Below are 25,676 nucleotides of genomic sequence, written 5' to 3' on the forward strand. Positions count from 1 at the left end.
CTGGAAGCAGAGCGCTCAGTGTCCACATGGTCTCAAGCAGGGGAAAGAAAAAAAAAGAAAAGAAAAGGCTTGAAATCCTGCCTGCAGCCTCCCTTCTTGCAAGCTGCCCCTCCGGCTTCTCCCAGGCGAGCCGGCAGGATGTCCGTGCTCCCTCCGGGGCCGTTCTCCCTCGCTTTCCCCCGGGAGCCGGGCAGAGCCGGCAGCCCCGGGGGAGCGGAGTTTGGGGGCGAGGGCTGGCGGAGCTGATGTCAGAGCAGGGCGGCGGGAGCCATTGGGCTGCGGGAGACTTTGCAGCAGCAAATCCGCCCCCCTCGCTCCCCCCACGCCCCCCCACCCCCGCGCCGTCGGCTTCAAAGCGGCCGGCGCCCGGCAACTCGCAGAGGTGCGAAAAGTGGGCGCGGGGCCGGCGGAGCCGCCGCGGCCGCCCCCGGGCATCGCCCCGGCCGGGCCCGGCACGTCGGGGCGGAGGCGCGACCCCTCGCCGCCACGCTGGGCAGCGCCGAGCGGCCAGCCCGGCCCAGCCCAGCCCGGCCCAGCCCGGCCCGGCCCTACCCACCGCGCTATAAAAGCCGCCTCCAGAAAGAGAGGAACTCCGCGGGAGGAAAGCATCTCGGCGCCGTGCTGCTTCGCTGAAGTACAGGCATGACATCCGTCCTGGGCAGCAGCAGGGCGTCGGGGGGGCCGAGCGGGCAGCTGAAATGCAAGTCCAAGAGGAGGAGGAGGAGGAGATCGAAGAGGAAAGGTAGGAGAAAAATTTTTTGTCCCCCCTTTTTCTTTTTTTTTTTTTTTTTTGTCTTTTTCCTCCCCCTCTCTCTCCGCCTGCCTCCCGCCCGCCCCGGCAGACCCGTCGGCTGCTCCCGTTTTTATTGTCTGTCCGCGGCGCGCCCCGGCCCCGCCGCTGCCCCGACGGCCGGGGCGGGGCGGGCGGTGCCTTCCCCGCCGCGCCGATCCGCCACCGGCGGGGGCCGGCCGGGGCGCAGAGGGGCCTCCGCTCTCCCCCGTTTGCTCTCCTCCTCCCTTTGTGTCGGGCTGAGGTTGAAGCCCGGGGGTACCGGCGGCCGGGGGGGGTGTCTCAGCAGCCCCCCCCCCCCCCCGTCCGAGGTAGCCGCGGTGCGGCGGCGGGGCTGTCCCGGCGGCTCCGGCGCTGCCCCCCCCGGCCGACCCCGGCGCCGCCAGCCTCACCCCGGGCTGCCGCCCGTCCCGCTGTGCGCCGGTCCCGGCGGGCAGGACGAGCCCCTGGCGGGGCAGAGCGCGGCGCGGAGCCTCCCGGGGGCAGCGCGCAGCTGGCGGCCGGCGGGCTGCGCCCCCCGAACTGCCTCTTCTTAGGGGTTTTGGAGAGGGTCCGCCGAGTTTGGCCCTTTCGGTGCTGTTCGCCTTCCCTAGGCAGAGGTTTGCTAGGAAGGCGCTAATTGCCAGAAGCGTGAAAAGTGAAGCTACGGGGTGTCCTTGCCACCGGGGAATATGCCCTAGATAAAAGCTCTTCGCCAGGCTGTCCTGTTTTCTCCCGCAGAGGGGATGACACACCGCTGCCTGGTTTTTGATGTTTTGCCTGAGAAAGCCGAAGTTAACAGTCTGTGAACACTCTAAAGTAAAATGAACTGATACGAGGAGCAGAGCGCCAGAGATGCCCAGCTGCAGCGCGTTTGATTGCAGAGATGCTAACTCCAAGTGTTTATCTAAGCAGTAAATATCATCTAACCTGTAATTGTCATCATTATGTGGGACTAACGCAAGTTTTAGTCAGCTAGCTCGTCAACTCAGGTGGATGCTTTGGATACGCTGTTTCTTCCCCTGATTCTAGAAATCCTAATTTGGAAGGCGCCATTAGCTAAGTGTCCTTTAAATATTGATTATGTTGTACCCACTAAGCACCGTATTTGATAACTTTTTAGGAAGGTGTCAAAGCAGGTTTTGTGTAGTAACTAGTAAAAGCCGCTCAAATGGCAAATGCTAGACCATATCACTTGATTGTCACTGTTTTAACTTCGGTGTCTGAACTCTCTATATTCAGAATCATAGTAACAAATAGCGACCTGCACACAAGTAAAAACAACAGACGTGCAGATAAATCAGGACTTCCAGTAGGCGCGTAACCTTGACTTGGTACTCCAGATCTGTAGCGTGCTATAACACCTGGTGACAAAGGCTGTCTTTTACGCTCCATTACAGAATAAATTTTAAAATACTAAGCAAAGGGGGAGCTCCCATACTCAGTCTCTTTAAATCTGCTTGTACTTAAGTGGTGCTCTGCAGACTTCCTTATGCTGTGTGTGTTCTAGCAAAACTACTTTTCGCGGGAATCACAACTAGCCTTAGCTACCCCGTGCTTGGCCAAGAGAAGAGAGTAATACATTAACCTATGCAGTGGAATAAAGGTGCTTTATTATAAAGGTAAATTGCAAGTGTTAATTTTGTTTCTAAGAAGCAGACAGAAGTGAGGGTCTTTAAGTAAGATGTTTCTAATGCATCCTTTGTTGCTCTATGTTTTGCCAAAATAAGGTGGAATTTGAATGTTGTAAAAACCACAAAAACTTGCTAAACAGTAACTTGGTAGATGACAGCTATTTGCAGAATACACAGCTGGAGGTTGATGGCATTCTAGAAAGTGCTTGACTGACCAATATCAATAAGAAAGTGCACTTGAAGAGTTCATGTTTTTATTCTTCCAAACATGCTATTGTAACCACTTTCCAAATAACGTAGTTTGTTAGTATACTAATTACAGGGAGCGATGCTTGCATTCATATGATTTTATCTTCTTTTCTGTGTCATTACAGTATATATTCATAAAAATACACTTTCCTGTAAATTTATGCTCGCAAAAAATGCCTGTAACTTAAGGCATGCCCAGTATAAAACCTGTTGGATTTTACTATTATGCTAGTTATTTACTTATCATATATTGATGTGGGGGTTTCGATGTTATCTAGTGCAAAGGTGTGGTTTAACAAACTGTCTGTCCTGGAGACTAGTCAAGAAAATGTACATTAGGCACATAAACGACTACATCTTTATGAGAATTAATATGGGCTCCACTATTTTGCAGGTTTGATCTATTTAACAGATTGTGAAAAATCTTCGTAGAGAGTTACACCACAGACACTTGCCTTTAACTATTTTCCAGCATGTATTTTGTTCTTTAAAGCAAGAATACTTTTAGTAGCTATTTTAAAGTGTGTAACTACACACATATGTTTACACACACGCACAGAGATACCTATGGACATGTGTAGACAAAGAAATTCACTCTAGTCTTAAATTTAAATTGAGTATTAACCTGTGTAAGGGAATGAAATTATCTGTCACATCCCCACTCCTTAAGGAGATGGACTCAAGAAATTATTTATACAACTTAATATATTTTATTACACATTACATATGAACTGTGCTTAAAACCAGGTTGAGACATTGCCTGATAGAATATCTAGGAATGTGTAGCAGTAGAAGCAGATATTCTCTATTTAATAGTGTTGTTTTTCCCCTTCTGATTTACTTTCCATGTTTTCAGTCATATTTTTGTCCTGGTTAGTGTGAATTATAAATTACTGTGTCTGGCTGTAGCACTTGTTCCATTTCTTTTATACCTGGATGCTCTGTTTTAGGAGTTTCCTGGGGACAGAAAGCAAGTTCAAACAAGGAAAGCAAACAACATTCTCTGAATAGCTATATTTCCCTGTGTATTTAGGCTAAAAAAAAAATAAAACCCACATGCTGCAAGAGACAGAGAGAGAGAGAATTTCCACATATGCAAATCGAGCACTGAGAAGTGTAGGACACTGAGTGTGATTCCAGTGTACAATGACATCGTCCAATAGTTAATTTGCATGCATCTTATTTTTATGCTTATGAAATCCAGCAATCCTTTAATTATAAAGATCCTACCTTGAAGGATTAACATTTAATGTCCATGCAGTGAGGATCACATTGCAAGCATATATTTGCACGGTGATTTCATTCAGTTTTATACCACATGCAAAAAGTGTGTTAAAAAGCTAAAATGTGGATATTCATAGCCGTTTGTTGAATTAGTATAGGGAGGAATATTTTCATTGTCATTTAGAAAGTAAGTGAGTTAACTCCCAGTGAGAAGTAAATATCTTAATTTCTCAAAGACCTAAGGAAGAATAAATACAGATGCTTGCCAGATTATCTGCATACTAATTTCGTGCAAAAGCAGTAACAGGTATTTTATATTTCCATCTCTCTGGTTTTTTTTGTTTTGCTTTCTTTTGTTTTTCAATCTGTGTGTGTAAAAGGACCAGGGTTTAGAAAACTATGCCTAATAATTTAGAAAAATACAGTTTAAATTTTTAGGGCTTTATAGGAAGTTGCTGGATTTGTGGGTTCTTGTTGTGTTTTCTCCGGGGCTTTGGAATGTGGCAGAGTACTGGCAGAATTCAGCACAGCGGCCTCAGCACAGTTTGTGCAGATTTCATAGCCTGTGGTATAGATTTTTAAAAGAAGGCTTGTTTTCTGAGATAAATGATTACAAGTAGACCAAACAAAAGCAGAGTTGCCGTTTACTGATGACACTAAAAAGGCCACACTTCAGCAGCCTGTGGCAACTTCTTAGAAATCAACATACAGAAAGTTAACTATGAAATGGGTGATTGGAGATGTGCCCCTTATGAGTTATTATTTTCCAGTACAAGACAACAAATAAGCCACCTTATTTGTAATGCGGTTTTATAGAGCTAGCGATTAAAGTCAATTACTGGAAACAGGAGGGAATCAGGTATGCCTGATGTGGTAGAAGGCCATGGCCGAGGTCGCTGCTGATACAACAGGACACGAAATAAAGGTTGACAGAATAAACTAAATAAGGGCAGCAAGCGGGTGAGAGAGAGAGGCAAAAGGATTGTGAAATGAAATTCCATGAAAAATTAATGAAATAGAAAGATTGTGCTGAGGACGGAGGGAGGAAACCAGCTTGGTTCTTCATCATCCTGCAATGCCAAAGTAATAAATGAGCGTGTTTCATCTTGGTGAGGTTCAGGGACACAACTCCTTCCCCACAACAGGATTGCGTCGTGCTTCAAGATGTGTTCCGCTTATCTCGTCCCCTGACAGCTGGAGAGGAAGAGACTGGATTTGGTGATAAAATTAAATTGATTAAACCTTTATCCATCATCTAATTTGGTACCTTTCTTTTTTCTTTTTTACTATTACCTCCAATTTCTAGTGATCCGTGTAATGACAGCAATTTGAGATAGCATCAAGGACATTAGCTACGATGACTGAACTTAAATTTAGAATAAAAATATGGGATTCATGAGCCCATATCTAAATAGCAGACGATTAGGTTATAGCAGAGTTGTATCTTCCTAGCAACAGCACGTAAGAGTGAGGACAATAAAATGGCACATTTTACTTTGAGAGAGAACAAAATATTTCAACTTTACCTCAAAGTATTAATTATTTAAGTAAAAAAAGCATTAATATAAATATTGACCATATCTTACATAAGCAATGACATATATAGCCATTTTTACCTTTTTGACCACATAAATTGTTGGATGTTTTGCTTTCTTCAGTGGCGATGCAGAGGCAACGTAAAGCTAGTGGCCAAGTATCGTACTGTTGGAAGTTGCTTCATATTGCTTAAAATTTTGTAGCTTCTCCTTGGTGTTTTGGGTAGGGAAGTTCTCCCGTAAGGTGAGAGAGAGCTTTGCATACATATTCCAGTTTAAGTGACATTAATGGAGTTTATAAAATGCTTAATGGCAGCCCTTTCTGAAGTGATACCCTACAAATGGAAAACGCTGCACTAAAAATTAAAGGTCAGATCAAATTGCCTTGTGAAATACCAAAGCTACTGAAGGTTTGTGCAAACTGTTTTCTTAGGTTCCTTTAATGCCCTTTAGGTTAGCAAGTTGCATTAAAAAAAGTGAACATTAGAATAGCTGTCTGATCTCTGTTAATTGTAATACTTTTGAATTACTGCTGTCCAGTATTGTATAGGTTTTGTGAGTAGTAATGAACCTGAATTGATCCTTATGTTTACAGCTAACTATCTCTACAAACTTTCAGGCAGTTTACTGTTTTTTCCGTGTAAACTACTAGTTATCCAGACAAAAAAAGCTAATAGGCATCAGTAGATAGATTATTCTCAAGGCATCTGTGATGAACTCGATGTTTTCTGTGTAGAACAGCGCGGTTTGCCTGCAGATTATTTAAGTTCTGATAGTAAAATAAAGTGCTTACCTTCCTGCTCTGGCTGACCTTTGTTCCCAGCTGTATGAATTTGAAACGCAGCAGCCAACCCAGAGGAGTTTTAACAGCATATTGTGATATATAGTATATTAAAAAGACGGCTTTGTTAACTGGCAGAAGCAGCTTGTCAACCCATACTAATAGAGAACCCTCCCCGAGTCATAAAATAACCAAATTTAATGCTTTAGCAGAAAGCATTAAATGGATGGCATTATCATTGTCATTCAGTCAGTCTAGAATTTCTTGCTTCTTACAACGGGTTTGAAATACGAAGACGTGTTTTGGGGCCCTGGGTTAACAATACCTGCTCCGGACTAAGGACTGGACATGGCTGTGGATGGTTTAATGAAAACCTCTGCTAGAGTAAAGCATGATAACAAGGGAAGCATAGAGCAGGGCAGAGTGCGTGAAGAGCAGGATGGCTAATATTGAAGATATTACGTTGTCATTAATGAATGAAAGGTGTGTTTTCACTGGGTGTGTTCTATTTCATCCTGGCTGTTCTAGCTCCCAAATGTGTACTAGAAATAGTGAGGATTCAGAGTCATGTGGCAAAAGGGATTAGAGATGTGTAAAATTTCAGTAGAAGAAAATTGGTAAGATTTATATTGTTTACTTTGGAGATAAACTTAGGAAAGAATACAGTAAAATTATATTAAAGAAGGAAAGAGTATAAAGAAGGTAAACAGGCTACTCTAATTCATTCCTGATTTTTTTATTTACAAAGACAGAGGCCTTTAAGGAAACAGAATTTCAGCATGCTTAATAGGGTTGGAAGTACTTTTTCTGTTGAGACGGTATGTAGCTGGCCTGGGGAATTCGTTCATTCAAGGTGTGGAAAAGCAAAACTTACATATGTGTAGGAAGTCGAGGGATTTGATTAGGTCAGCTGAGACTAACGCTAAAAAGTTTGCTGCTCGCTTCAGTGAATGTAGGCTTTGGCTTTAGGGAGGATACACTAAGAAGGATTTGTGTTTTTTTTTAATATGAGATATGAATCGTCTTTTTCAGGAAATTATCTGACTCCTGACTTCCTTGGATTACGTGGAAAGATGATTTGTAGGCTGTTTGCTCGCTCCTGTTCCTGTGAGGCGGTTGGCAGCCTCCTGCGCTTCCACGGCCGAAGCTGTAGCGCGGCGGGTCAGGAGGTGCCGTTCTGCTCGGCGGGGGCAACCGCATCCCTCCGCCCGTGCGCCTCCCAAAACCGGGAACGCAGCTGCGAGGAAGGCAGGCGCGTTTCCGTGGAATATTCCTGACGGCTTCTTAAGTCGCCTTCCTCTCTGTTCCTACTCAACGCCTTCCCTGCACGATGTATGTAAAAATAGACCGAAGCTGAGGCTGATTCCCAGTCTCTTCCTTCGGTGCTGTAGTGAGGTTAGGAGGATAACGATAAAAATTAATACACCCCCCGTTTCTTATTCCCTTGGAAAAAGAAACAAAAGAGTAGGGTAAAAGGTGGTGAAAACGAAGTTTACAAACACGTGATCATTTGTCAGGAAGAAAAAACCCCACAGTTACTGGCGTGACTGCTAGTCCATCATCATCAGATGACTATTGTGTAGTAGGGGGTTACCCCTGCAAACCACGGTCTGTCTTTGTGAAAGTGTTCCTGCTGGGTTAGGGTTTGGTCCCAACGCTGTACCAGATATTGCCTCTGATTTTGGAGTTGTGCCACTTGCGAGTGCTGTTTCTGAAACCTGCAGTACGTGCCGGTGGCGTTTTATTTGTGGTTCAGGCATGAGGAGGGAGCAGTAAGTAGAGCTCAGCAAAATACTTCATGATGAAGTGTGATTTTTTTTTTTCTCCATTTTTACATCATCTTTGTTCCTTATAAGAGAAATGGTGCTCAAAATTATTAGCAGAGTCACCTTTCTTTTAAGTGCTCATGAAACATCAACATGAAGAGTCAAAAGCTGCTGGGGAGTGTGGGAATAAAGAAGTAGAACTTGACAGATACTTTATCTCCATCTCCAGAGAGAGAGATTTACACACAACTAATTTTATGCAATTGCCCGCTTCTTACCACTTCTCAGAGACTGTAAAATAGCTATCTATTCCTTAAATAGTGGGGTTTAACAAATGTAAAATGATGGCTATTAAGCGAACTGTAATAATGTGTTACCTTTGTATAAGGCCTGATGCTGCTGCCCCTACTCACAGTAAAATTGAAACTGAAACTTCTCAGCATGAGTCAGGGTGGCAGAACTGTGCTGATATATACATGGGTGTCTGTGCCTAAATATATATGTACATATATACATTTTTGTATGTGTATAGGTGAAATATAAACTTTTGCTTCAGCTGTCTAGCTGTATTAAATGAATGACTATAATAAACTCCCAAGTTATATTAGACAAAGGGTTTTAAAGCCTGTAGAGTCCAAAAAATATTTACATTAGGGATTAATTTTTATATTACATTGAAGGATTTTGTTTAGAGATGTAAAAATAAAATACATTTGTATCATCTGTTTATTTATACACATCCATCCATGCTGTATGAATTTGTAATTTTAAATATATATATATAAACATTGTCATAGGATTTGTGTATGATCTTCCTCTATGTAATACTAATAGTCTTGCAGACAAATCACAAAGGCACAACTGCACAAGGATTATAAGATTATTTTAGAGTGAGAAATAAACAAATGAAAGAAACTTCTTATAAGCCAGATTTTTTTAGGATATTTCTATGTTCTGTTTCTCTAGATAGGTTTTTCTGAGTAGCTAAGCAATTCAGAATGGTGAAGGCAGAGGCTTATGCAGGAGCCTGTAATGCCCATGTCAGGAAACCCCAAACCTTTACCAAAAAGGTGAATTTGGTCTTAAGTTTCTTTGTGTGCTGATCTTTCTCCAGCTGAAACTTAGGGAAGAACTGACATAACTGGGAGCAGAAGCCAACCCTGAGCTCGTGCTCCGTTTTACATCCATGCCAGCAGCCCTGCCACAAACTGCCAGGCAAAATGCCGATGGATTCTTGAACAATACTGGGCTGAAATTAACTTTCATTAGCTGATTTCCAGGTTGTAATTTCCTTCCGTCATGCCAGTCATGAATTGCTATTTATATGTTCATATGAATGGTGATTTTGGGAGGCGAGGGGAGAGCTGCAGTGGTCTGCGTTGCCTCCATTGTTGAGCACCGCAGACAGTAATTAAATTGGAGCTCAGCTCTTGCTGCTCGTGGATTTAGGAGTTTAAAAGAAACAGTACAAAAAGGGAATGTTCTCTAATATCACTGACAGCAGGTCTCCTCCAGCTGCAACTGCTGCAAAGATTATTGATTGATCTGTGTTAATCATTTATTTATGCTAAAGCATCTGATGTGTGTCTCTTAAAATCTCGTTTCTCAAATCAAGATACTTGAGTCATTTTCAATTCACATTTATAATGACCAGTTTTTACAGCTGTATGACAGAGGTTTGCTTTACCTGGTGCTGTGCCCACAAGGAGCACTTTTTGTGCCTTCAGCAGAAATCCATGAGCACAAGTCATTTGATAATTTAAAAAAAAAAAAAAGCTTCACTGTGCAAATCCTTTAGATTTCATACACAGGAAGAAGAGGGAATATACAGTATTCAAGCATAAATGTGAAGCATTTCAGTTCTGCCAGAACAAGTCAAAAACTAGGCTTTCTAGGTTAACTTGTATCCTGCCAATAATACTTTTAAAATGAGACTTTAGCTCTGCATTAATTTTGCTAAAAAACAGAAGAATTTTGGAATCTTTATGTGTTATAGCACAAGGTGTAAACTGTAAGGTAAAAACACGCAGTAAGATACTAACAGTACCAGTTACCAGAAGATGGTTATGAGGTGTCAAAAAAAAAAAAAAAAGTGGGGTTTTTAAAAAATGTACACTGGGTTTGATTAGACAGAAGTGAAATAGCCTTTTGCAGTTTAGAAATGTGGTTTGTAATAGAAGTAGTTTAACAGAACACTGCTTTATAGATTGGTTAGCCCAGGCACATTTTTAAGCAGGTGATACATTCTGCTTAAATGGGGTAAGAAACCATAGACAAAGAAGTTTTGGCAGTTCTTCCTGAAGGCTACCCGTGAATTCCTTATTAAATTTATTCTTTTATGATGTAAGGCACATTGGACTATTTTTCCCTGCCAGTGACTTAAGATCATCCTTCTCTTCAGATAATTGCAACTCATCCCAGCCAGCAAGGACTCTTATTGCCCAGAGTTAATAAAAATGCATCAGTGTACTCACACTAGGTACACGCTCAGAGTATTTATGAAAAGTTGTTATTAACTCTCACAGACAGAGAGGCCGCATTCCCCCAGTTCACAGAGAGGGAAACTGAGTCAGAGCAGTTAACAAATCTGTTGCAGAATTAATTAGCAAGAGGTAGGAATTCAGGAGCCTGTCGCTCCGGTTTCAAGTATCCAGTGAACCTGCTTCTATCTTTTCTGCAGCTGCATCGCATCCGTAGTTGCATCACATCGCTGGGGTTTATCCCTGCGAAATACTCGTGCGACACGGCAGGTGGGTGGGAGCGCTGCCGGTTTCACGGCGCCGGCAGCGGGTGCTCAGGGCCGGGAGCAGGTGTCATCCCTGCTGCGAGGCAGACCGCTACGTTTGTCTGCAGAGCCGTTCTGCCCGGTGGCGGTTGAAAGGAGAGGGCTTTTTTATTTATTTAGCTATTTTGTGTGCAAACGCGTGCATGGGGTCAGATTCTTCCTCGGTGTTAAATCGCATTTGCTCTTCGGCTCCTGGAGGGCTTTTGATTTCTCCCAGAATGGCTTGTTAGACATGCTGAGGGCGAGGTTTCTGTGTCTCCGAGTTTACATTTAAAAGGCAACTCTTTCTTCAATGTTAGCAGCACATTGCTGACAAGTCTGTAGAATAACTCTTTTTTTATAACATACATTACTTCCTTCACATACTATGAGAATTTGCTTATGGAATTGACTGAAACTGTTACAGATTTTCTTTTTTTTTTTTTAAATGAGATTTGTCCTTTTAGATGAACCACTTAATTTCCATAGGATTAAATATTATCTAAATTTCATAACTTTTATTTCCATTAAAAATCTTAGGAAAAGTGCCTACATTTGTGCCTTGCCTGTAATTCATCAATTTTGTATATGCAAGTGCTTCTTGGAAGACCAGGAGGCTATTCCACTTTAGCTAAAACCACTGTAAATTGACCGTACTATTTAACCATAAGATAATTCTTTGACTAATATGTGGCAGACAATTGTAAGATGAAAAAAAAAGAACCAAGCCCTCATTTCTAGATCTAGGAAAGTAATTCTAAAAGCTAAAAACAATTTAAAAAAATCTGTTCCCTATACATTATTACTTTAATTTTGCCTCAAAAAACTCCAAGCCCTCATCAAGAATCTCCTAAATTAACTGAAAGCAAGAAGCAACAAATTACACACTGTTTCAGGGCTTGTGGAGTGCTGTTTTAATGGGAACATGAATTAAACACTATAGAAGCTATCTCAATTTATTGTTAATGATTAAAAGATAACCGCAAAGGCTCCAAAAAACCACTCTTAAAATAAAACATAGTGTATGTAACCCTGAAAATCCATGTGTTTATCACCAATTTGCACTTTTTGAATTTATTTCTGTCTTTACCAAAACACCCGTCTCGTTCTTCCCCTTGTTGCTTTTATCTTAATCCCCTCGTTTGCATCCCCACCTATTGAAGCAGCTGTTATTCATACAAATTATGAAAATGAAAGTATATAGGAGATTGGTGGCTGGATAGGACCAATATATCACCAGAGGTCTTTGGGGGGGTAATGTATGGCCTTGGTTCAGCAAAATCACTTGTTCAGTCATTCCATTGCTGCTCAGAAAAGCAGTAAATAATAAGTAACAAGATCTGCATACCAGTATGCCGGCACTTAATTTTTTGTGTGGAATCAGAAACTGGATAAGAAGTTACTATTCTTTTCCTAAAAATTTTCCACGTATAAAAAAATTTGTACTGCGCTTACGTGCCAACACCTATTTCTTAGGGCTCATTCTGTCTTAGCCTATCTAAACTGATCTTCCTACCACTTCCTGAACTGAATAGATGTTTCTCTGACGCGGGCATGTGAAGTTGGTTTCTATGCTGTTTAGACAGAAATGGGAGACAGCAAGAAGTAAAGGTACGGGGCTGAGACTATTATTCTGATGGCCACTATAGCAAAATCAATCTCTGCATCATATGCAGGCAGTTGGATGAAAATAGCGGTTTGTTAATCTTGGTTTATCTTGTTAATCTTGGTTTCAGATAATTTTCCTGTTGTTGGTTTGCCCCATACTATGTTGTGGCAGATGCTGGCGTTAGGCGCGTACCTGTCTGCAGGTGCAGTCGTGCACAGACCGCGTACGGACAATCACCTGAACTTCCATCTGTCATTTCCCCGTGCTCCAGCAGGTATCAGTGAGTCTGCGCCTTGTGGGAGAGGTGATGATGACTCACTGAAACCCACATGGCAAAAAGAGACTTTTTGGTGATCGTCAGCACAGGCCTTTTACGTAGAGATGAAGTGCAGGTGGAAAGGCACCCTCGAGGCGTGACGAGATGTGATGCTCTCAGCGCATCTGTGGCCAAAAGCATGGCTTAAGGGTAGCAACAATATGGCTCCCAGCCCAAATGTGGGGAACTGGTTTCCATCAGCCCTTTCTAGCAGACAGCTTGTCTCTGCCGAATGTTGACAACATACTACATAAATTTCCCTGCAACAGCTTGTTTAAGAAACTTTCCCCAGTAATGTAGATTAAGTTAGAATTTTGTTTTGACTGCTGTAATGCATATTCATTAGATAAAAGCCCAGACAATTACTGTGATAGTTTCACTAGCAGGTGGAGCATGTTTTAGGATTTGATGGGCATGGGATTTGATGGAATAATCTCAGAGAAATTTGGGGGATTATTTTTATGATGGGGGTTTGTAGGAAAAGTGAGAACGTAAGCAGATTTGAAGGTGATTTCATTATGTTTTTACATGAGTTTGCTCTTACCATTTTAAATCTAGAATAAGTTCATACTTTGAAAAAATGAAGGTCTCTCAGGGCAAACAATGAACACACAAATAAATGCTACCGGAATAATATAGTTTAAAATTGCATAGATAGTAAGCAGCGGTATTTCTAAAGGGATATCACTTCATTGCATTCATTTTCCAAAACTAGAAAAGAACTAGAAAAAATATCTTCTATCTTAACTTCTATAATGTTCACTTTCATCCGTTATGTACATTAAGGTTATAGATTAATTTTTGTTGCGTAGTTAATATTACAGAAAATATGCATGCATCAACATTGCTGAGAATTTGCGAACAAAAGAACAATTTCCTTTTTTGTTTCCACTAGACAAGAGAGAAAGATTGAGAACAGAATCAAGGTGAAGAGAATAGGAGCCCAATCCTGCACTGTCACAAGGGAGTCTTTCTTTTTGAGGAGCACCAGGCCCTACCGCTTACAGGACCTTCCTCCCATAGGTCATCCTCACATGGGTGGTCACGTTGTCTTCAGTGCAGACTGACCTCAGTGGTAATTATTTATAGGGGTTAGGGTCATGCTAACTGGCACTATCAGTAGTGGATCACTGCCAAATTAAGAGTTTCAAAAAGAAAACAAGGAAGTTAAAACTGCACACTCGGGAAAGCGCTTTATTTCATCCCTACAGCACAGCATCAGAATTTTAACATTAAAGGAGGTTTAAAAATATACTTGCATAGCACAGAAGTTATCAGTCTAGACTCCCCATCTGTTGAATGCCTTGGAAGTATCAGTAGCAGTTCAGTATCTGACTTAAACAGAAATCATCATGTAAAAATGCTAATAATTTCTCTACACTGTTTTGTTACTAATGGAACTTCAAAGCTATGAATGCATATGTTTGTATTCAATTTCTATTTATATACTTAAACACAGACACTCTATTACCATGCATATTAACGTGCCAATATGTGCTCCAGCAATGCGTGTATTAATGTACATGCATATTTACATAAAGGGCTGAACTCAGTGGAAGTTTTGTCCTAGGCTTCATAAGGAGCTTGGATTAAACCCCGATTTTTTTAATGAACATTGGGCCAAATTTCCAGGAATTGATTTAGTTCATAACATTGTCTTTTTGTTGTTGTAGTTGGTTTTTAATTCTTAAGCACAAGTTTTTTAAGAGCTGCATCATTTTCACCAGCTTGTGTAGAGAAGTTTCTCTGTTGACAGAGCTGCTTCCATACTTCCTTCGCCATCCTCCTTTGTCTTCTTGTTTTCAGTGTGTTTTAATCATGTTTTGTAATCCCCTATGTCGTTATAACTGATTAATTAGCAAACCTTCAGTTTCAGGCTCTGAATTTTTCTCTTAGGCTCAGACCATTTATAATCTCAGCTGAAAAGACAAGATTGAACATCTGCCTTGTAATTCATCTCTTTGCATCTTGTACCCATCATGATTACTGTTTGTTCTTTATTATAACTGGGGTTTTTAAGGGTGAAATGTTACACACTGCATTATCTGGGCTCTTAGCCTGAAAATAAATCCATGCAGATGGGCTGCGGTGAAATAGTGAAAGTCAAGGACTCCACAACTCGTGTTCTTTTGTAGAATTTGGGACCTCAGATGTCCGTTTTTTTTCAAGAATCAACATAAAGAAACTGTGGCAGGGAGAAGATAATGGTGGATGAATTGTTTCTTTTGCAGAGCTTTCATCAGTTTATGTTTTTGAAATTTTCTTTGCAAAGATGCAGGATAGAAACATACATATATTTGTATATTTATGAGAAGTAAATAAATCCAACATTTTCATCCAGTCGTAGGATGCCGAAATCTGTGGTTTTCAGAAAATCACATTACGGGACCTGCAACTGTACCAGCTACTGGTGGCAGTGAAAGGACCATCCTCCTTCAGAAGTTCAGGTCTGAGCTTCCCTCAACTCCTTCTCAAGATTTCCACATGAAGCCTGTTTGCTCAGAGCTTCTGCAAGGAACATTTTTCTCTGCTGCGCTTGCTCTGCATGTTTTTTGATATAGTTGGGATTGAGATTTTGAGGGATTGAAGGGGGATCAAGTACCCATTTGCCATTACCTATTTCCAGCTGGAAACCGTGGGATGGCAAACTTTCTCTCCCCTCTCCCTGATGCACAGTGTGAAGGGATGGTGGAAGAGAAATTTTGCCAAGACATTGTACATTTGGCAGGACAGGTAGAAAAATGGTGAATGAAATAATTTCTTTGCTCATCCCACCTACTGTCCTAGTCATGATCTCAAGCACCAGGAAGCAGCACAGAGAGGATTTATTTCTCCAAAAGGAACTGGCTGTCTCCAAATGTCACATAATTTATGCAGAAATTGCTTGTTTCTCCTTTCTGCTGCAGCTGATACCCACATGGACTTGTCCATCCAAAGGACCCTGGTTTTGGCCTGAACTGGGAAAAAGGGAGGTATTCGGGCTCTCTCATATGTAATGTCTTACATCGGTTAGAGGCCTGACAGTGTCAGCCGGCTGCTGGGGTCTCTTGCAAATATGCATTTCTGTTATTCATGCAGACTGAGCCTTCCAAAAACTGTGAGACCTCCAAACGATTCTCAGTAGGGTTACTGCAGGTTTTGGAATCATACTGTAAAATCATATAGTTACAAGTATTTTCATTATGGAAATATAAGAGGAAAGAAAACAGCTAATGGTGGATTTTTAACTGATTTTTTTATTTCTTTCACAACTCTGATCTTTGTAGATCTTTGTAGATTAAAAAATAATTTCAAACATGAATAAGAAATAACATGTGCAGAAAACTTCATTTCAGCTAGAATTAGCAATGTGAAGCGCCTTTCTGGGGCTGTGATTCCAGTCTGCCGGTTTCCCAGAGTGCGCAGAACAAGTGTGGCTGTGACCAATGGAGCCCATGAAGCATTTTGAAATAGTTTCTAGCGTTCATTTCTTTCTCCAGGAAGAACTAATTTTAAATATTCCAGCAGGCCTTTCAGGAGATATAGCATCTTGCTCTCCTGACTGCCTCTTTTTTTATGTTTGTTTTTTAAGAGATCTCCTCTCTTGCAGATGTTTATTTTCTTACAGCATTGTATTGCCCAGATGCATGGCTCTCTTCTCAGCCTCCAGCTGGTCCCCTTAGCTGCTGTCTTTGGACAGCAGTGTATCAGCAAGGAGCAGCTGACTCTGATGCACCTTGGTTAGGCTGAGTTTTGGGGCAACAGAGTGTTTCTTTAGAAGGTGCAATGTCTCAAGTGTTGATGGGGCTTAGTGGGGATGCAAGACCCCACCTACGACAATCTGCCCACCAGAGGGAAAGCTGACATGAGATTCGCATGCGAGACACTTGCCTATATTGCCTTCTGCGCGTGTTTTCCATTGACCATGGCCAGGCAGTCTGTTTTATGAAGAAGTCCATGAACTCTGTGTGTGTCTGTCCAGGTGCAGGTCAGGGACTTCAGTTCAGCATGTGCTAGGGAGCTGCTGAAATGTTGGGGTGTCGTGGTTCAAGCCCAGCTGGTAACAAAGCATTACAAAGCCGCTTGCTCACTCCTCCCCCCCGGCCCCAGTGGGATGAGTAGGAGAAAATATAAAGAAAAGCTCGTGGGTCGAGACAAGGACAGGGAGAGATCACTCACCACTTATGGTCACAGGCAAAAGACAGACTCAGCTTGGGGAAAAACCAAAATTAATTTAATTTACTACCAATCAAATCAAAACAAGGATAATGAGAAGTAAACCCAAACCTTAGAACACCTTTCCCCCTCTCCCCTCCTCCTTCCCAGGCTCAACTCCATTCCTGAATTCTCTACCTCCTCCCCCGCAGCGGTGCAGGGGGATGGGGAATGGGGGCTGTGGTCAGTCCATCACACCTTGTCTCTGCCACTCCTTCCTCCTCAGGGGCAGGACTCCTCACTCTTGCCCTGCTCCAGCATGGGGTACCTCCCACGGTAGACAGTTCTCCACAAACTTCTCCAACGTGGGTCCTTCCCACGGGCTGCAGTTCTTCACAAACTGCTCCAGCGTGGGTCCCTTCCATGGGCTGCAGTCCTTCAGGCACAGACTGCTCCAGCGCGGGCTTTCCCCTGGAGTCACAGCCATCTTGGGGAGCATCCCCCTGCTCCGCCGTGGGCTCCTCCCCAGGCTGCAGGTGGGCATCTGCTCCCCCGTGGACCTCCATGGGCTGGGGATGACAGCCTGCCGCCTCACCGCAGGCTGCGGGGGCATCCCCTCCTACAGTGCACCTCTGCACCCTCCTTCCTCACTGACCTTCCTCTCACATCCCAATCCCCTGCTCACTGCAGGTTCCCCTTCTTAACTCTGTTCTCCCAGAGGCGATACCGCCATCGCTGATGGGCTCGGCCTGGGCCGGAGGCGGGTGCGACTTGGAGCCAGAGAAGCTTCTAGCAGCTTCTCACAGGAGCCACCCCCCCTCTACCAAAACTCCGCCACACAAACCCAAAACAGGGGGTCACAGGATGGTACAAATCGCAGCCGGTTCTGCTGGATGTGCTCACGTGAACCTGTGAGAGATGTATGACTAGGGAGTCACAGAGCCACGTTTCTCCTATGTCTCCCGGTGGTATGGTGGGAGCACAGTGGCCTGTTGGTCCCCTCAGCTCCATCAGCAAGGATCTTACCTGATGTTTATCTGGGGTTTGGGGGTAGGTTCACACGCTTGCAAAATGGATTTCCACTAAAGGAAGCTCTATTCTGAAACTGGCAATGCTGAAACTTAAAATTATCTTCTCCTTTATTACTAGGACCTATTTTTAGGCCCTAATTCATGTCTCGTGAACGCAGTCCTCCCACTCCTACGTTGGGAGTACTGAACTGGAGTCTGAGGGCTGTGTGTTACATTTTCCAGAAATAGGTGCTACCCAAGATTTTGAATATTTACATTCTTTGCCTTTTAAAAAAATGCACCCACTGGTTTCAGGCCTGTATATGGTTTTAAAATAGTGAAAAATCAAAGTATGAACGGCTATCCTTTGTTTTCTTGTCACTCAATCCTCATTTTTATTTTGGTTGCGTGGAGGGGATCTTTGCTTAGTTAGTTTGCATCTAGATTCTGCAAACTGCAAAAAAATATAGACTACAGGCCCAACAACTCCTGTTGAAATATTTTGGATGTCTCCTGTTTTCTGCACTCTGCTCTTGAGCTGCAGTACCACAGCTGTGGTCACCCATAAGCACCTGAAGCTATTTACGCCCCACTGTCTTCAGTGGTCAGTGTGAGGCCAAATCCAGCAGCACACCTAGGTGATGAACTCCAGGGAGGACGGGAGTTTATTTACTCTGGGAACGCAGCCACCGTTCCTGTTAGCGCTGGCTCTGTGGGTGGAGGACGCCCGCATTTGTGTGCTGGGCCCTGCCCTCCCTGGCTGCAGGCGCATGCTTGGGACTGTTCTTCGTCTGCTTCCAGATGTCACTGTCCTCCGTTGAGTGTTTATGGTGTTCCTGCTGTACTGACAAACAGAGAGGGTGTATTCCCAGGAGCTGCTCTTAGGCACGCAAGCTTTTCCCATTCGCTGGGAGACCTACAAGCCCACGTATTGCAGGAATGGGCCTTCACGGTCACATCAGAGTAACCGCGGCCTCCTAACGGAGAGCGCTCTGATCTTGGACGTCGTCTGCGGCCATCATGCTCTTACCTGGGAGATCCATTCCAAGGAGCAAAGAAACAAGATTTTATCAACAAGTAGTGCGGAAGGAGGGCTGTCTCTGCACCTCTGTGTTTGGAAGGTAAGCCAAGCCAAGAAGGCTCTGGGTACTGCCACTCCACAAACAAATTGTAAATATAAAAGATGTAAAACATGTATGTTTTGCCACAGAACAGGGATGGAATTATACATCAAATAAAACCTAAAGTCATTATTTTATTTAAAAAAAATAATAAACTCTCTTAGCCTGTCAGCATACTCCACAGACTAATATGATCAACCCAATAACAACTGTCTTGAAAAGAAAAAAAAAAGCAAAGCAGTGTATAGAACTTGGAAAAGATGTTTCATACCTTTACATAAATAAGGCAAAAATAAATGAGACTTTTAGAAAATGCAAATCAAATCTGTTCTTTGTTTTAATCTATTATTACGGGAGCTTGCAATAGGTAGGATTAGAAAATGATCACTGAGAAATATCATTGGTGTACTGAATATTTCAAGTCACTGAGGACTCTCATTTAAAATAAAACCATCAGCAAAAGGCTGTATCAATGTATGAATGGAGAGGAATCAGATATTTCTGCTACTGCAAAAAATTAATAATATAAGTCATTAGCATTAGCGCAACTTGCTTCTCTTTCTAATTTACAGCCACATATCTAGATTAACTGTAAAATATTCCTGGGTTTAGGACACACTGTCCTCCATTGAATGCTTAGCCTGGAAAGGTTATTAACATTGAATGGGGACTGTTCTCTCAGGAGAGCTGCAGATAAAATGACCAGGGAAAGAAATAGCACAACTTCTCAAATTAGCATAATTAGTAATTATCTCTTAATAGCCCCACTTGGCTTTGGAGACTTGGCACTTGAAATTCCGCTTAAAGTTCAGTGAGGAAAAACAAATTTCACGCTGAAATGTCTCAATAACACAGCTGAGCTGCTGAGGTAATCATCTGGTTTAGGTAAAGGGAAGGAGATGAACATATGGATAGGGAAGATCTTTCCTGTAAGCACTGCGTTTGTGTTTGCATATGTAAAGCACTCGAGGTTTATGGTACAATTGCGACTTTATCTGGGGGCGAGGGGAGGGCAGGAGGATGAGTGGGACTTTTCTCTCTTCTTTAGTGGAGAGAAATAGATGAAGATAATAAATTAAACAGAGGAGATCCCATTCATTTTGCACTAAAATAGTGTAATTTCTTTTGCAATTCTGGCTGAAATAAAAAACCCAGAGACAAACAAGCCAAGCAGTGGATAGAAACAGCAGCCTTTATTGTAGCCAGTGGCAGAACTAAAACCTTCCCAAATGGGGACGGTTCTCCAACATTTAACTCAAGGCAAAGTCGGATGAATAAGCCCAGGGATCCTGGTATCCCTAATTTTTTTCTTTCTGTGGCAAGGAAACAGATGGCTTTCTTAAGATGCTTTTGGCTGGGAAAGAACAAAAGCAGAAGAGAAATATTTACCATTTTTACATACCTAAAGCCCAGTCCTCTTTATCCTCAGGCAGAAAGCAATTTATCAGTCCATCCTGATCGAAACAAGCCTTTGTTATTAAGAAGGCACGTTTTGATTTACATGCTGCACAGCTGGTTGGAAGCTTTCCACCAGGAAACACATATACAATTGATAAGCCTTCCTAAACTAGTTTGAAATAGGAAAAAAAAGTTGTTTCATTCCAGCCTCTTTGGCAGGCAAGGCAATTCATGTTGGGTGCCAGCACATCCGTAGTGGATTTATTGAGGTGATGGATTGGGGGGCTTGGTTGTTTTGGGTTTTTTTTGTGGGATATATACACACACACATATATATGTATATATATTTTTAAGTGCCAGGCTGCCATGTCCTGAAGGTGCAGGGAGTCAGGGGTGCAGTGGTTCATGCCATACGTGGCCCTTCCTGGAGTAGGGTCAGGTGTCCTGTAGAAGAGGCGCTTTTTGTTCTGCCTGCAGAGCAAAGGTCCCCTTTGCTGCAGGGAAATAACTCTTTTGGTGCTGTGTCAACCCACAAAATAGGAAAGATGAAGATAAACTAGTCAGAGGAGGCTGACAGCTGTTATAAAACTGATAGGCTGACATACTCATGGCCAGAGGAGGAAAAGGTTTGGCTTAGAAACTCTAATTAAGGCTGGCCAAGGTCCATTAGCTCATCTTCACTAGTAGCTTTGCAGCCTCACACCCTATGTATCACCCTTATTATACAGGTTCTAGGTGAGAAATGTGATTAAGCAAGCTGCTATCCTGTGTTTCCAAGGCCCAGCCTCTGAAAGCAATTCAAATGCCTCTATCAACCAATAAAATCCATTTCAAAATTCAGAAAGAGCATGAAGGCAAAGAGGGAGAAGGGAGAAAAGACATGGAAGCAGATCAAAAGAGATGAAATGACATTTGAAAAGTATGGAAATGAGGAGAATATTGAGACTGAATTAATTACAAAAAATCCTAAAAGATGCAGAAATCCAGCAGGTCTGATGTAAATATTTGCAGGCTGACAGAAAGCAGGGAGATAGGGCAGTATCATGATGAAACGAACACATTTCTCCCTGTTCCCCCCTACCCAGTCCTACTCCCAAACGAGCACTTGACAAATAAATTAAGCTCAAGCACTAACAGTGGAGAAAGCACAGAAAAATATTCTGATGGACATCTGAGATATCTCCTGATAGGCTGTACGTGGGCAGCTGCTGAGAAGAAAATGCTACAAAAGAAAAATGCCCACTCCTTGACAAGCTTCTTTGTTGAGTGATTGATATGTTTCTGCTTTCCTCCTTCGCTATAATATTGGGAATGTGAGCTGCTGCTTCGAGGCCAGAACTATTAAAAAATAATCATCTGTGAATACTAGCTTGACTTTTTTTTCAATGCATATAGCTGGAGATGGTGAGTGTTGATTTTTCTTGGTACCCCAGACTGGATTTTTTAGGGCAGGTTTCTCAGAACAGGTCTTTGTCATTTTGCTTCTAAATTTCATCTTGAGAAATACAGGAGAAGCAGCTGCTTAGTTGCACATGTGTCTTGTTTGCTTGCAGAGTTCATTAGAAGGATGATATTGTTAAATTCAGGAATGCTGAATTTGATTTTTGGCTCCGCTGCTGTTCTTTTTGTGACTGTGGCAATCCGCTTGCCTCGTCTCTGCATAGGGTCCATGAGGACAGACAGAATATGTTCATCACTACTATTTATAATCTCTTTGCGCTGTGAGCCCTTTAGAGACCACTAAATTATGTCTGAAATGACGTGGTCCTGCTCTGATTTGGGACCTCCTGGTTACTACTGTAAAAGTAATAGCAATGTTACTAAATGGCATTAAGTTTTATTTCTAGGCATTGAGGAAGCTGAGCGAGTAACCTGCAGGTGAACTTCCAAAGGCTACTTCTTTGACATTTGATCTTGTCTGACGGCGATTAATTATTTGGCCTAATTCTGCGATGCTTGGCAAACCTCAGCGAGGTGCAAAGGGCATTTCTGTTCTGCTAAAACCAATGCTAGAGAAGAATGCTCAGCAGTTCAGTCAGTATTGGACCTTTAAAATTGGACAGAGCAAGGAAGAGGAGAAACATGCAAAATTACCTGAGCAGAAAAATGCCTGAGGATAATTCATTCTCTTAAAAAATGCCGTTGACTCATACTGGCTTCATAGGTAGCATTTAATTGTGTCAAGCTGATGATCTGCTGCCTTGTTCTGTTTTTTCTTTCCTTTTCCAATTTTTGGAACCATCAATTTTGGCTATTTCTTGAATTGCTGGTAATTCAGAACAGGGGGTGAATAAGAACATACTGTGTATTACATCTGTGTTGCTTTCAAACAGAGTTAAGCATAACCTGTATGTATAGATCATGGTAAGGAAATATCAGTAATTTTAAGTGGAAGAGTAAATTGGACAGCCTAACAGACCTATAAGGCCTATTCTCCTTCATTTAATAGAAGTAGGTCAATGTAGGTTTTATGCTGTTCACATTAGTGTCATTCATTTAGCTTTACTAATAAAAGCTAATGGCTGGTTAAGCATTACTGGAACAGAATATCAGAAAATAAATTAGAAGAAGATAAATGGGTAAAGAAACATAACAGAAAATAAAGCCCTAAGTCATTGGAATGTTCCTATAAAATTTGTTAAATAACATCGACTAACACTCTGGTTCTGAAACTCCCATTTGCACCATGACTAAAGTACAAATGAACTGGAACATGAAAAAAAAAAGTATCTTGTGTACTTCTTTAGCTTCAGATCAACTATTAAACACTCAGGAGATGCTAACAATGGGCTTTATGCAATCCTGTCATAATTCCCATTTAACTCTCAGAGCTGTTACTACATATTTGAGACTACCGTGATCTCGCTCTAGCCTGTGTGGTTCTGCCTTAGCTGTGAGGAACTTGCTGGTTTAGCTCCTATTCATTTTGATAGCCAGGTGCCTGCCTGAGGGGGTGATTAGTGGCACAAGGAATGCTGGGTGGTGATTATAAAATAAAGATAGGGAGAATGTTATTCTATCTGCTGTTACTAGCACAAGGCCATTTATTGAAGCAAATCAAAGGAGTATATAAACATATATACACATATGCACACACAGAAATCCCACTGCATTTTTTTCATTTGCCTTCTACAGTTTTTAATAATACTGCAATTATTCTTGTAGTTAAACTACTACTTTAATATTTCTCATACAGGGCCTTGGAAAGTAACAAATGAAAAGAGAAGGAATTGGGAGTCTTTTTATTTGCTTTTCAGCTTTTGGTTAAGGCATAGACTATGTTTTCATATCTTTCCTGAAAGAGTAAAAAGCTTTCAAAACTCTTCAGAAAGGGTGAAAAACTTGTTCAGCTTCACACAAAAAAGCTCACAAATTTCTTTCATATCCTGCACCTTAAGTCACTGTCTTTTTCTCAGCCATTTCTTAATAATACTTGAAAGAGACAAATTTAACATGTGTACCTCAAAGTAGTTCATGTTAAAATGCATTTCTTGTGCTGGATCCATCATTACAGCATTTGGGGAACCATTAGTATTTAGTGTGTTTGTCTTAGACTCTTTCCAGGGTCTTGTGAATGGTTCCCCCCTCAGGTCACAAGCTCTGTGCCTTGTCCCTTCTGTTTTGATTTACACTCCACCTGGAGTGGCTGCATGATGTGGCAAGCCTTTCTGCTGATGGTGTCTTCTTCATCCCTTCATTGCCCCCCTTTTGATAAGCCACCCCAGCCTCAGCAAAAAAAAGAAAAAAAAAGGCACACCAGCAGTAATAAAATCCACTAACAAAGCAGGTAAAGGGCGTGAGAAGATTTTAGGTATTTTAGATTCTTGACCTCTAAAGACTGTTTCAGGACATGTCTTAGATACAGTCTGAACACCTATGAACATGGCATATCTCTCAGGCTTTGCTAAATTTTTTCCTAAACCAAGAGAAAAAAATTACTATTCTTTTACATTTGCTGAAGTCAAACAAATTCCCCATTGCATGCTGAGCTAAGGATATCTCTTCTTTGTCCCTGAGCAAAATACTGTAGTAGCAACTGGAAGCCTTATAATTAACAGGAAGTGGGAGAGATGAGTTATTTCGGTAGGTCATACTCTAGTAAGTGGAACACTACAAGGCCCTCTGTGCTTCTCACAGGGTGCTAAATTTTAGTTCAGGTTCTCTAGACTGAGAGATTGAGCACATCCAAATGGTCAGGAAACCAATGAAAACACTTTTCCTAGTGTGTCATTTCCTATGAAACACAGAAAGCCACAGGCAGATGTCAAAAAGAATGAGTGGCAAAATTTCCTCCAGGGCAGCTTTGTTTTGGAATAAGACCAGTCCCTAAGTAGAAGTCATCAGTGGCTGATCTAAGAGATGGTTCAAGGCAGTATGCGTACTTTTTATTAGGTAGCATGGGAAGTAGAAGCGATGTTTCACATGTTGGGAGATGGCAAAATTTTGGATAAACCAGCAAGCGAGTAGATAATTTTGTAAAATGTGAAAAAGCAGTCTCTGGAGCATTGAGAGTGCATTACACCTGACTAGTGGTATTGTAGAAGGTATCTGAATTTATTTGACAATCACTGAAGTCAATCATTTTAATTTTACCCCTCAGTATGACATTCTGTTTTAAAAATTCTTTGAATTCAGTTTTGAAAAGAAGTCCCAAGTGTTTGCTCTCACTTCTGAAGGAATTGTTTTATTTTACACACACATACTGTATTTTCAATTTTGTTTTTCTTTGTTTCTGAGAAGAAACAGAGATTCGATTGACCACCAAATGACTTCTCTTAATCCAGTCTCTCAGCTTGGTAAGTGAGCCATTCAAAAAACCACAAGATATATGCATGATTTCAAGGAGATACCCAGTCATATCCTGGGCTGCATCAAAAGAAGTGTGGCCAGCAGGACAAAGGAGTTGATTCTCCCCCTCTACTCTGCTCTGGTGAGACCCCACCAGGAGTACTGTGTTCAGCTCTGGGGCCCCAGCGTAGAAAGACATGCTGGACGTGCTCGAGCTGGTCCAGAGGAGGGCCACAAAGATGATCAGAGGGCTAGACCACCTCCCATGTGAGGACAGGCTGAGAGAGTTGGGGTTGTTCAGCCTGGAGAAGAGAAGGCTCCAAGGACACCATATAGCAGCCTTCCAGTACCTAAAGGGGGCCTACAAGAAAGCCAGAGAGGGACTTTTTACAAGGGCATGTAGTGATAGGACAAGGGGTAATGGCTTTAAACTGAAAGAGAGTAGATTTAGATCAGATGTAAGGAAGAAGTTCTTCACTGTGAGGGTGGTGAGGCACTGGAAGAGGTTGCCCAGAGAGGCTGTGGCTGCCCCATCCCTGGCAGTGTTCAAGGCCAGGCTGGATGGGGCTTTGAGCAAC

General features: G+C 42.2%; 1 protein-coding gene across 1 annotated transcript in view; it reads left to right on the forward strand.

Moving 5' to 3' along the window:
• Positions 1-533: 533 nt before the first annotated feature.
• The window catches only part of ADARB2 (adenosine deaminase RNA specific B2 (inactive)), a 321,084-nt gene continuing 295,941 nt past the window's right edge, over positions 534-25,676 (forward strand). The window contains exon 1 of the mRNA XM_069778153.1: positions 534-742. Within this exon, the coding sequence (XP_069634254.1) occupies positions 643-742 (100 nt within the window). The 5' untranslated portion in view covers positions 534-642. The remainder of the gene's footprint in view (positions 743-25,676) is intronic.

This window comes from Haliaeetus albicilla, chromosome 2, assembly GCF_947461875.1.
Source record: "Haliaeetus albicilla chromosome 2, bHalAlb1.1, whole genome shotgun sequence".
Classification (NCBI taxonomy): domain Eukaryota; kingdom Metazoa; phylum Chordata; class Aves; order Accipitriformes; family Accipitridae; genus Haliaeetus; species Haliaeetus albicilla.